General features: G+C 40.3%; 1 protein-coding gene and 1 long non-coding RNA gene across 3 annotated transcripts in view; one reads left to right on the top strand and one right to left on the bottom strand.

The window, feature by feature from the left end:
- LOC108283453 overlaps positions 1–12,312 on the bottom strand; it is a 150,229-nt gene that overhangs the window by 88,173 nt on the left and 49,744 nt on the right. The gene's annotated exons all lie outside the window — the stretch shown is intronic.
- Positions 1–12,312, top strand: part of KDM7A (lysine demethylase 7A) — an 88,960-nt gene that overhangs the window by 66,930 nt on the left and 9,718 nt on the right. The window contains exons 12-14 of the mRNA XM_017499795.2: positions 8,806–9,015; positions 10,580–10,704; positions 11,578–11,732. Of these exons, the coding sequence (XP_017355284.1) occupies positions 8,806–9,015; positions 10,580–10,704; positions 11,578–11,732 (490 nt within the window). The remainder of the gene's footprint in view (positions 1–8,805; positions 9,016–10,579; positions 10,705–11,577; positions 11,733–12,312) is intronic.

Here is a 12,312-nt window from a genome sequence, read left to right as displayed (position 1 = left end):
TAGGTGGAGGAATGGAGGCCAACTGATGATTTAACAACTTATAATAGGGCTGTGTTTGGAGAATGGAAAGAGGTATACATTTACAAAATATTCAAATGCTGGTGTAATATCCATGGTTAGAATAGTTTGTGTAATTCTAAATGTGTTCAGATATAGTAGAAAAATATGTTGTTTTTAAAGTGTTATAGTAATCACGTTTAAATTGATTTAGTATCAAAAGTCATATCTGATCTTAAATATGTATGTAAGTTTATATATATATAAATTTCATGCATGATAACCAAAACTAAGAATAAACTTACTAATATGGCCAATTAGGAGCGGCTCAGGATTGCAGCTTCCAGCAAAAGCGCGGAGGGTGAGTGGACACATTTCCAGACGGATTTTTTTTTTTTTTTTTTTTTTAATTTAAAGATGGGGTTTCACCATATTGGTCAGGCTGATCTTGAACTCCTGACCTCAGGTGATCAGCCCACCTCAGCTTCCTAAGTCCTGGGATTACAGGTGTGAGCCACCACAGGATTTTTATTGCCCACAGACCAGGAGATTCCCAGGCGGAGGAGCCCCATGGGTCACCAGCGCGGCGGTTTTCGCCAGCACAGCGTGTCTCTGCACAAAATACACGGGTCTGGGCGCCATTTTTGCTGGTGATTGGAGCTCCTGGGAGGCAGAGTCGCCCTTTCAACTGATAAAAAAGGTACTGAAACAGGGAGCCAGACCAGGAGAGTCCCAGGCAAAAAAGTGCCACGAATCTCTGCACGGCTGTTTCAGCCAGTGCAGTGGGTCACCGCATGGGAAATCACACAGATCCTGGCACCTTTTCAACAGGTGACTGGAACACCTGGGAGACAAGAGTTGCCCGTTCAACTGAAAAAAATAAAAATAAAAAGGGGTCTGAGGCAGGGAGCCAGGTGATCAGGCTTGGCTGGTCCCACGCCCACAAAAAAACAGCAATCTGAAACGCTCTGGATTGAGAGTTTCACAGCAAGCACAGCTGAACCCAGGATGGTCCAGCTCTGTGTGGGAGGAGCGTCTGCCATTACCAAGGTAGTCCACCACTACAGAGGTAGTCCACCATTGCTGAGGCAGCCTGCCATTACAGAGAGAGTCTGCCATTACAGAGGTGAGCTGCCATTGCCAAGGCAGTTCTAACTATACCCATATAAACAGGACAGCAGGGAAGTTCACACGGCAGCTGCGTGCACCCCACAGCAGCTCAGCAAAGCCTCTGCAGGCAGACTGTGACTAGGCTGTCTCCTCACTGGACAAAGCAGCCCTGAAAAAAGGCAGCAGCATGACAGAAGCTTATAAATAAAGCCCTGACTCCCCAGGACAGAGCACCTGGGGGAAAAAAAAAAAAGGCGTTTATGAGTTCTGCTGTAGACTTAAACATACCAGCCCAGCAGCTCTAAATGAACAACGGAGCTCACAGCTCAGCACTTGAGCTCCTATAAAGGACAGAGTGTCTCCTCAAGCTGCTCCCTGACCCCAGTATATCCAAAGAGTCACCTCATAAAGGAGAGCTCAGACTGATGTCTGGCGGGTATCCTTCTGGGACAAAGATAGCAGAAGAAACTGGCAGCAACACTTACTGTTCAGCAGCTGCTGCAGGTGATCCCCAGGCAAGGAGGGCCTGGAGTGGACCTCAGCAGTCCTACAGCAGAGGCACCTGACTGTTAGAAGGTAAACTAAGAAACAGAAAGAAATAACTTCATTATCAACAAACTGGACATCCACTCAGAGATCCAATCAGAAAGTTGACAACTACAAAGACAGGTGGATAAATCCACAAGGATGGGAAGAAACCAGTGCAAAAAGGATGAAAACACCAAAAACAAGAATGCCTCTCCTCCTACAAGGGATCACATCTCCTCACCAGCAAGGGAACAAGGCTGGATGGAGAACGAGTATGATGAATTGACAGAAATAGGCTTCAGAAGGTGGGTAACAAGAAACTTCTCTGAGCTAAAAGAACATGTTCTAACCCAATGCAAAAAAACTAAGAACACTGAAAAAAGATTTGACAAAATGCTAACTAGAATAACCAGCTTAGAGAAGAACATAAATAACTTGATGGAGCTGAAAAACACAGCACAAGAACTTTGCAAAGCATATACAAATTTCAATAGCTGAATCACGAAGCAGAAGAAAGGATATCAGAGATTGAAGATCAACTCAATGAAATAAAATGAGAAGGCAATATTAGAGAAAAAAGAGTGAAAAGAAATGAACAAAGCCTCCAAGGAATATGGGATTATGTGAAAAGACCTAATCTACATTTGATTGGTGTACCTGAATATGATGGGGAGAAAGAATCCAGGTGGAAAACACTCTTCAGGATATTATCCAGGAGAACTTCCCCAACCTAGTGAGGTAGGCCAACATTCAAGTCCAGGAAATACAGAGAACACCACAAAGATATTCCTCAAGAAGAGCAGCCCCAAGGCACATAACTGTCAGATTCACCAGGGTTGAAATGATGGAGTAAATGCTAAGGGCAGTCAGAGAGAAAGGTGGGGTTACCCACAAAGAGAAGCCCATGAGACTCACAGCAGATCTCTCAGCAGAAACCCTACAAGCCAGAAGAGAGTGAGGGCCAATATTCAACATCCTTAAGGAAAAGAACTTTCAACCCAGAATTTCATATCCAGCCAAACTAAGCTTCATAAGTGAAGGAGAAATAAAATCCTTTATGAATGAGCAATTACTGAGAGATTTCACCACCACCAGGCCCACTTTACAAGAGCGCCTGATAGAAGCACTAAACATAGAAAGTAACAACCAGTACCAGCCACTCCGATAACATACCAAATGGTAAAGAGCATCGACAAAATGAAGAAACTGCATCAACTAATGGGCAAAATAGCCAACTAGCATCAAAATGGCAGGATCAAATTCACACATAACAATATTAACCCTAAATGTAAATGGGCTAAAGGCCCCAATCAAAAGACACAGACTGGCAAATTGGATAAAAAGCCAAAACCCATCGGTGTGCTGTATCCAGGAAACCCATCTCACATGCAAGGATACACAAAGGTTCAAAATAAAGGGACGGAGGAAGATTTACCAAGCACATGGAGAGCAGAAAAAAGCAGGAGTTGTAATTCTCGTCTCTGATAATATCAAATAGATTTTAAACCAACAAAGATCAAAAGAGACAAAGAAGGTCATTACATAATGATAAAAGGATTGATTCAACAAGAAGAGCTAACGATCCTAAATATATACGCACCCAATACAGGAGCACCCAGATACATAAAGCAAGTTCTTAATGACTTACAAAGAGACTTAGACTCCCACACAATAATAGTGGGAGACTTTAACACCCCATTGTCAATATTAGACAGATCAACGAGATAAAAAATTAACAAGGATATCAGGACTTGAACTCAGACCTGGACCAAGCAAACCTAATAGACATTTACAGAACTCCCCACCCCAAATCCACAGAATATACATTCTTCTCAGCACCACATCACACCTACTCTAAAACTGACCAGATAATTGGAAGTAAATCACTCCTCAGCAAATGCAAAAAAAAATGGTAATCATAACAAACAGTCTCTCAGACCACAGTGCAATCAAGTTAGAACTCAGAATTGAGAAACAACTCAGAACTGCACAGCTTCATGGAAGCTGAACAACTGGCTCTTGAATGTTGACTGGATAAACAATGAAATGAAGGCAGAAATAAAGAGGTTCTTCGAAAACAACAAGGATGAAGACACAACATACCAGAATCTCTGGGACACATTTAAAGCGATGTCTAGAGGAAAATATATAGCAATAAATGCCCACATGAGAAGCAAGGAAAGATCTAAAATCGACACCCTATCTTCAAAATTGAAAGAGCTACAGGAGCAAGATCAAAAAAACTTAAAAGCTAGCAGAAGACAAGAAATAGAACTAAGATGAGAGCAGAACTGAAGGAGACAGAGACACAAAAAACCCTTCAAAAAATAAATCCAGGAGCTGGTTTTTCGAAAAGATCAACAAAATAGACCACTAGCCAGATTAATAAGAAAAGAAAGAATAATCAAATAGATGCAATAAAAAATGATAAAGGGGATATCACCACAGATTCCACAAAAATACAAACCGTCATCAGAGATTATCACAAACAACTCTATGCACATAAACTAGAAAACCTGGAAGAAATGGATAAATTCCTGGGCACTTGCATCCTCCCAAGCCTAAACCAGGAAGAAGTCGATACCTTGACTAGACCAATAACAAGGGCTGAAGTTGAGGCAGCAGTTAAGAGCCTACCACCCAAAAAAAGCCCAGGTCCAGACAGGTTCACAGCCGAACTCTACCAGACATACAAAGAGGAGCTGGTACCATTCCTTCTGAAACTATTCCAAACAATCCAAAAAGAGGGAATCCTTTCTAAATCATTTTATGAGACCAACATCATCCTGATACCAAAACCCGGCAGAGACTCAACAAAAAAAGAAAACTTGAGGCCAATATCCATGATGAACATAGATGCAAAAGTCTTCAATAAAATACTGGCAAACCAATTGCAACAGCACTTGGATAAAAAGCTTATCCAACATGATCAAGGAGGCTTCATCCCGGAGATGCAAGGCTGGTCCAACATACCAAGTCTGTAAACGTAATTCACCACATAAACAGAACCAAAAACAAAAACCACGCGATTATCTCAATAGATGCAGAGAAGGCCTTTGACAAAATTCAACAGCCCTTTATGCTAAAAACCCTCAATAAACTAGGTATTGATGGAACATATCTCAAAATAATAAAAGCTATTATGACAAGCCAACAGCCAATATTATACGGAATGGACAAAAACTGGAAGCATTCCCTTTGAAACCTGGCACTAGACAAGGATGCCCTCTCTCACCACTCTTATTCAATATAGTATTGGAAGTTGTAGCTAGAGCAATCAGGCAAGAAAAAGAAATAAAGGGTATTCAATTAGGAAAGGAGAAAGTCAAATTGTCTATATTTGCAGATGATATGACTGTATATTTAGAAGACCCCATTGTCTCAGCCCAAAATCTCCTGAAACTGATAAGCAACTTCAGCAAAGTCTCAGGATACAAAATCAATGTGCAAAAATGACAAGCATTCCTATACACCAGCAACAGGCTTAAAGAGAGCCAAATCAAGAACGAACTGCCACTGACAATTACTACAAAGAGAATAAAATACCTAGGAATACAACTAACAAGGAACGTAAAGGACCTCTTTAAGGAGAACTGCAAGCCCCTGCTCAACGAAATAAGAGAGGATACAAACAGATGGAGAAACATTCCATGCTCATGGTTAAGGAGAATCAATATCGTGAAAATGCCCACACTGCCCAAAGTAATTTACAGATTCAACGCTATCCCCATCAAGCTACCAATTACCTTTTTCACAGAACTGGAAAAAACCACCTTAAACTTCATATGGAACCAAAAGAGAGTTTGCATAGCCAAGTAAATTCTAAGCAAAAAGAACAAAGCTGGAGGCATCACGCTACCGGATTTCAAACTATACTACAAGGCTACAGTAATCAAAACAGCATGGTACTGGTACCAAAACAGAGATATAAACCAATGGAACAAAACAGAGGCCTCAGAGGCAACACCACACATCTACAGCCATCTAATCTTTGACAAACATGACAAAAGCAATGGGGAAAGATTCCCTGTTTAATAAATGGTGTTGGGAAAACTGGCTAGCCATGTGCAGAAAGCAGAAACTGGACCCCTTCCTGACACTTTACACTAAAATTAACTCCAGATGGATTACAGACTTAAACATAAGACCTAACACCATAAAAACCCTAGAAGAAAATCTAGGCAAAACCATTCAGAACACAGGCATAGGCAAGGACTTGATGACCAAAACACCAAAAGCATTGGCAACAAAAGCCAAAATAGACAAATGGGACCTAATCAAACTCACAGCTTCTGCACAGCAAAAGAAACAGTCATTAGAGTGAATCGGCAATCACCAGAATGGGAAAAAATTTTTGTGATCTACCCATCTGACAAAGGGCTAATACCCAGAATTACAAAGAACTAAAACAGATTTACAAGAAAAAAGTCCATTCAAAAGTGGGCGAAGGATATGAACAGACACTTTACAAAAGTAGACATACATGAGGCCAACAAACATATGAAAAAATGCTCATCATCACTGATCATTAGAGAAATGCAAATCAAAACTACATTGAGATACCAGTTCATGCCAATTAGAGTGGCGATCATTAAAAAGTCTGGAGACAACAGATGCTGGAGAGGATGTGGAGAAATAGGAACACTTTTACACTTTTGGTGGGAGTGTAAATTAGTTTAACCATTGTGGAAGATAGTGTGGCGATTCCTCAAGGACCTAGAAAAAGAAATTCCATTTGACCCAGCAATCCCATTACTGGGTATATATCCAAAGGATTATAAATCATTCTACTATAAGGACAAATGCACAGGAATGCTCATAGCAGCACTGCTTATAATAGCAATGACCTGGAACCAACCCAAATGCCCATTGATGATAGACTGGACAGGGAAAATGTGGCACTATACACCATGGAATACTATGCAGCCCTATAAAAAACTATGAGTTCATGTCCTTTGTAGGGACATGGATGAATCTAGAAACCATCATTCTCAGCAAACTGACACAAGAACAGAAAATCAAACACTGTATGTTCTCACTCATAGGTGGGTGTCGAACAACGAGAACACATGGATGCAGGGAGGGGAGCATCACACACTGGGGTTTGTTGGGGGGAACTAGGGGAGAGAGAGCATGGGGAGAAATGCCAGATAGGTGATGGGGAGGAAGGCAGCAAATCACACTGCCATGTGTGTGCCTATGCAACAATCTTACATGTTCTTCACATGTGCCTGAAAACCTAAAATACAATTAAAAAAATAAAGAATAAACTTACTATAAAAGTTATGATTCTGTATGAAAAAAACTATAAATCTTGACTTACAGAAGTAAAACAATAGTTAAATAAATGAGAGTGCCATCTCTGAAAATGTCAGTCAACTCTAAATCAATATTACAAATTTAAAGTGATAAAATACACTTGGAAGAATAATTAGACTGGCCCAGAGAGCAGCCAGTCCAGGATGGGTCAGGAGAATGAAAGGATCCATATTTGTTATGACCTGAAGTTCAAGTTTAACTGGGTATCTTATAGTTTATCTGGCAGTCCTATCCAGGAAGGATGTCTCCAGAGAAAAATAGAAAATTGATGGATTACCAAATGTGTTTGAATGTTTTCATTCTTCTAGTGGATAATTTTTGCTGAGTCCAATTTACTGAATATTGAAGGAAAGGGAGGTATATACATGTTTAAGAGAGGTGTGTGAGGATTAAGACTTCATCTTGCATGATAGGAATTCAGTAATATCTGAAGGTGAAAACTGTACAAACATGTCATTTTGTAATTTGGAGGCAAATAACTAGAGGGAAAACCATTTAGAAGGGTTGGAAGTCCTGGCTAAATACCTGAAAGAATTGATAGCAGGGACTCAAACAGGTATTTGTACACCTGTGTTTATAGCAGTATTATCCACAGTAGCCAAAAGGTAGACCAAGTAACCGAAGTGTCCATCAGCAGGTGAATAGATAAAGTGTGGTACATGCAGTGGAATACTACTCAGCTTTATAAAGGAAAGAGATGCTGACACATACTACAGCATGGATGAACCTTGAAGATTTTTGCTAAGTGAAATAAGCCAGTCACCAAAGGACAAATTTTATAAAATTCCACTTATATGAGGTTCCTATAAGTGTCAAATTCATAGAGAATGCAAGAATAGTAGTTGCTAGGGGTTTGGTGGGAGGGGAGAATGAGAAATTATTGTGTACTGGGTACAGTTTCAGTTTGTGCAGATGAGAAGGTTCTGGAGATGGATGGCAGTGATGGCTGCACAAGAATGTGACTCTACTTAATGCCACTAAACCGTACACTTACAAATGGTTAAAATGGCAGATTTTATGTTTATGTTACCACAGGAAAAAAAAAATGTAGCAAGGGGTTGCCTCTGGAGAATGGGAGTCAGGGATGGGGAAGAGGAAAAGCATAACTTTTCATGATATGCTTATAGAATATTTAAGTTTTAAACTACGTAGATGTATAATTTTGGTTTAAAAAGTAATTATTGATTTATACAAACATATATGTGAAAAGAATGTTTGTTGTTGGAAAGAACAGCAACTTAAATGGCTACCAGTAAGTGTTAGGTCAGAAAATTAAGCTATATCTATACAGTGGAATGCAACACAGCCTTTAATAAGATTGAAAATCCAGGTGAGGTGCAGTGGCTAACACCTGTAGTCCCAGCACTTTTGGAGGCTGAGGCAGGTGGGTTGCATGAGGTCAGGAGCTCTACACCAGCCTGGGCAACTTGGCAAATCCCTCTTTCTAAAACAAATAAAAAAATAAGCTGGGTGCAGTGGCATGCGCCTGTAGTCCCAGCTACTTGGGAGGCTAAAGTGGGAGGATTGCCTGAGCCCAGGAGGTGGAGATTGCAGTGAGGCGAGATTGCACCACTACACTCCACACCCCAGCCTGGGTGACAAGAGCAAGACCCTATCTCAAAAACGAATAAATATAATAAAATACTGTTCACAGTATATTATGTTGCGGAGAGAAGGGAATAAAGATCTCACCAAAACTGTTTGAAGCTTAGGATGTCCTGTCTTTTTTTGTTGTTTATATGGTTAAACTGAATGGTTTTTGCTTTCTAAAATATTTTTATGGATGATTATTTAGTCAGGTATGTATGTAATAGCTGTCTCATAAAAATACTCTGATTTTAATTCTTAAAGGAGGAAAATGGCAAACCAGTTAAATCTCAGGGAATTCCTCCTGTGTGTCCAGTTTCACGATCCTCAAATGAAGCAACTTCCCCATACCATTCCCGAAGAAAGATGAGGAAACTTCGAGATCATAATGTCCGAACTCCTTCTAACCTAGACATCCTAGAGCTCCACACAAGGGAAGTCCTCAAAAGATTAGAGATGTGTCCATGGGAAGAGGCAAGTATTATGTTTCATGACAACAAAAATAAACTTGGTTCTTTAAAGTTCTTTAAAGGGATAATAACAAGAGAATAATCTGACTATTGTTGGTACCTAATCTTTGCTGCAGCATTGTCGGGATCAACCAGTAATTTTGCCTGTGACAGGGAGTGGTGCTTAATTTTTCTAGCTTTTAGTGTAGAATTTGAATGAACAGACCTCATTCGATTGCTGATAAGTTTACTGAGTCTTTAGCAAGTACCACTTCCTCTGCTAGGCTCTGGGAAGATGGTGAGCAAAACTTAAGTCTCTGCCCCTCATGAAGCTTCCATCCTTCTTCAAGAAGGATGGGGAGACAGAGACATATATTAAAATAATAAATTTCAGATTATTAAGTGTTATTTTAAAAAAGCAAAACAATAGAACAACAGAATAAAGGGGGATGAGGTAGAGCTGGCTGCTTTAGCTCAGGTCAGAGAACCTCTCAGGTTTGAACTGACAGCTGAATAACAAATAGGAGGAAGTCAGATGGTTATAAGGTGATTGGAGGAACAGCATTACAGGCAGAGGGAAGAGCAAATGCAGAAAGCCTCTACTTGATCCCACAGTCAGCCTGGAGGACTGTTAGACTGGGAGACTATCAGAAGAAACTCACTGAACTTTGTGAAGTGCTGGCCTGCTGGACAAAGGGGAGAATGGGAGGCAGTAATGAGATCTGTGTAGTGCCTTTGAAGAACATGGCAATGACTTTGTATTGAGCTCTGCATCATCCATAATTTTATATCCCAAGTAGTGGATAAGCAACAATTTTAAATGAATAAGATTGAAGAACCAGGTGCTGTGGTGTCGGCCTATAGTCTCAGCTACTAGGGAGGCTAAGGCAGGAGGATCACTTGAGCCCAGGAGTTTAAGGCCAACGTAGCTAGATCCTGGCTTTAAAAAAAGATTACACACACACACACACACTTTAAATATTTTAAATGTATGTAATTATATTATGTTGTTCTAAACTGTAATCAGAAAAGGTTAAGTTTACTATGAAAGGTTCTATTTATTATTAAGGGGAAAATCACTGTGAAAAGGAAATCTTTTTCATGCCTTAAGACCCAGCTACTATCTTTATGTTGCATGGTGGCCTTTGTTCCTAGTGATAGCTATGTGGTGGCCTGTAAGTTGCTTACTGTAGGTGGAGGATGGGTGAATGGAAAGGCACCAGTAGCTAGCACTTTAGCAGGAAGAAGCAAGGGGAAGAGATATAAAATACCCTGAGGCAGTGCTGCTCGTTTTTCAGCTTTCTGCAAGAACAAAATTTCTTTGAATTCGCTTTATGCATATTTTATGTTTTACTTTCTAAAATGTATTTCATAGTTAATAGCCCTCCAGAAAGATGAGCTATACTCTTGCTTTGGCTGTGGGAACTCTGGAGTGCCATACTGCTGCATATCCCCAAGCCCAGGTGGCTGTCCTGTATCTTTGAGAGGCAGGGCCATTGGCAGCAGTGGTGGTGGTATACTGTATTCCCTCAGTCAAGCAGGGCTACCTGAGGGTGGATGGGAAGTAAGTTCTGCTTTTATACTTTCAGGACATCTTGAGCTCTAAACTGAATGGAAAATTCAACAAACATCTCCAGCCATCTTCCACAGTACCTGAATGGAGAGCGAAAGATAATGATCTACGATTACTGCTGACAAATGGAAGAATAATTAAGTATGTAAAGTAAAACAGAGTATCAAATAGATTAATTTTCATTGGGTTCCCTTTGTTCATTTAACCCAGGGGTCCTTTGCCTTTTTGGCACAAAGGACTGGTTTTGTGGAAGACAATTTTTTCACAGCCAGGGGATGGTTTTGGGATTAAACTCTTCTACCTCAGATCATCAGGCATTAGATTGTTGTAAGGAGTGTGTAATTCTTGGACATGTGTAGTTCACAATATGGTTCACGTTCCTATGACAATCTAATGCTGCCACTGATCTGACAGGAGGTGGAGCTCAGGTGGTAATGTTTACTCACCCACCACTCACCTCCTGCTGTGCAGCCCAGTTCCTAACAAGCCACGGACTGGTGCCAATGTATGGCCCAGGGGTTGGGGACCCTTGTTTAACCTGTAGTGAGCTCAGTAGCTCACATCTGTAATCCCAGGTTGATTTGGGAGGCCAGTGTGGGAGGATCTCTTGAGGCCAGGAGTTCAAAACTAGCCTGGACAACTTAGCAAGACTCCATCTCTACAAAAAAATAAAAATAAATTAGCTGGGTGTGGTGGACATGCCTGTAGTCCTGGTTACATGAGAGTTGAGGTGAGAGGATCACTTGAGCCCAGGAATTCAAAGTTACAGTGAACTATGATTGTGCCACCGCACTCCAACCAGGGCAACAAAGCAAGACCCTGTCTCAAAAAAGAAAAACAAACATAAAACAAACCTTAGATCCCTACTGCATACTGTTACACGGTTGATTGAACTATGGGGACAGTGTCTCAATTCTCTGCTTTTTGTAAATTAAGTGAGAGGGGAATAAATACTGTTTGGCTACAGAGTCTTGCACTATATTCTAACTTGGTTATTTTTCCTTCATGATACAGAGATGAAAGACAGCCCTTCACAGATCAGAGTCTTTATACAGCAGATAGTGAAAATGAAGAGGATAAAAGAAGGACAAAAAAGGCAAAAATGAAGATAGAAGAGCGTTCAGGAATAGAGGGGGTGGAAAATGAAGAATCTCAGAAACCACTGAACAGTATGTTTGTTTTAATGGTTATTTTAAAGATAGTTCCATTACTAATGTGATAATATGTAAAATAACTTGCTAATTTTCAAGTTCTTAATTTATAATAGCAGAAAACTTTTGTGTCCCTAAAACTGTCTTGAAAAATCTGAAGTATGTCTGAGTAGTTCACCCATCACAGAAGTGCTGAACGTGAATGCCCAGTGAGGTGTAGTGGCCAGGGACGGTATTCTTAGTGAGGGGATGCATGTGGGTTAGAGATGTGCTGCTCTAGTCAGCTTTTACAGAGTCACATGAAAGCTCATGCATGTTATAGGCTTCTACTCCCCAAAATAAAAGTTTCCAGTTTAATTTATATATAATTTCAGACCATGTAGATGTTTTTCAGAATTAGGAAATATATATGATTGGCTAATCTGAAGCTGTTAGTAATCTACGTATTGTGGTTTTAATTGATTACCTGTTGACAAGAAGGCCTCTACTGGGTTATTAATTGGTTATCGTCAGTGTGGCAAAATGGTAACACCTCCTTCTCAAGATCTTTTTTCTTTGAATTAAGCCTTAATTTCTCAACATATTTCAGGATCTCTGT

Source organism: Cebus imitator, unplaced genomic scaffold (assembly GCF_001604975.1).
Source record: "Cebus imitator isolate Cc_AM_T3 unplaced genomic scaffold, Cebus_imitator-1.0 Scaffold260, whole genome shotgun sequence".
Lineage (NCBI taxonomy): Eukaryota > Metazoa > Chordata > Mammalia > Primates > Cebidae > Cebus > Cebus imitator.
The sequence above is the reverse complement of the archived record's forward strand: the minus strand, read 5'-3'. Positions and strand labels throughout refer to the sequence as shown.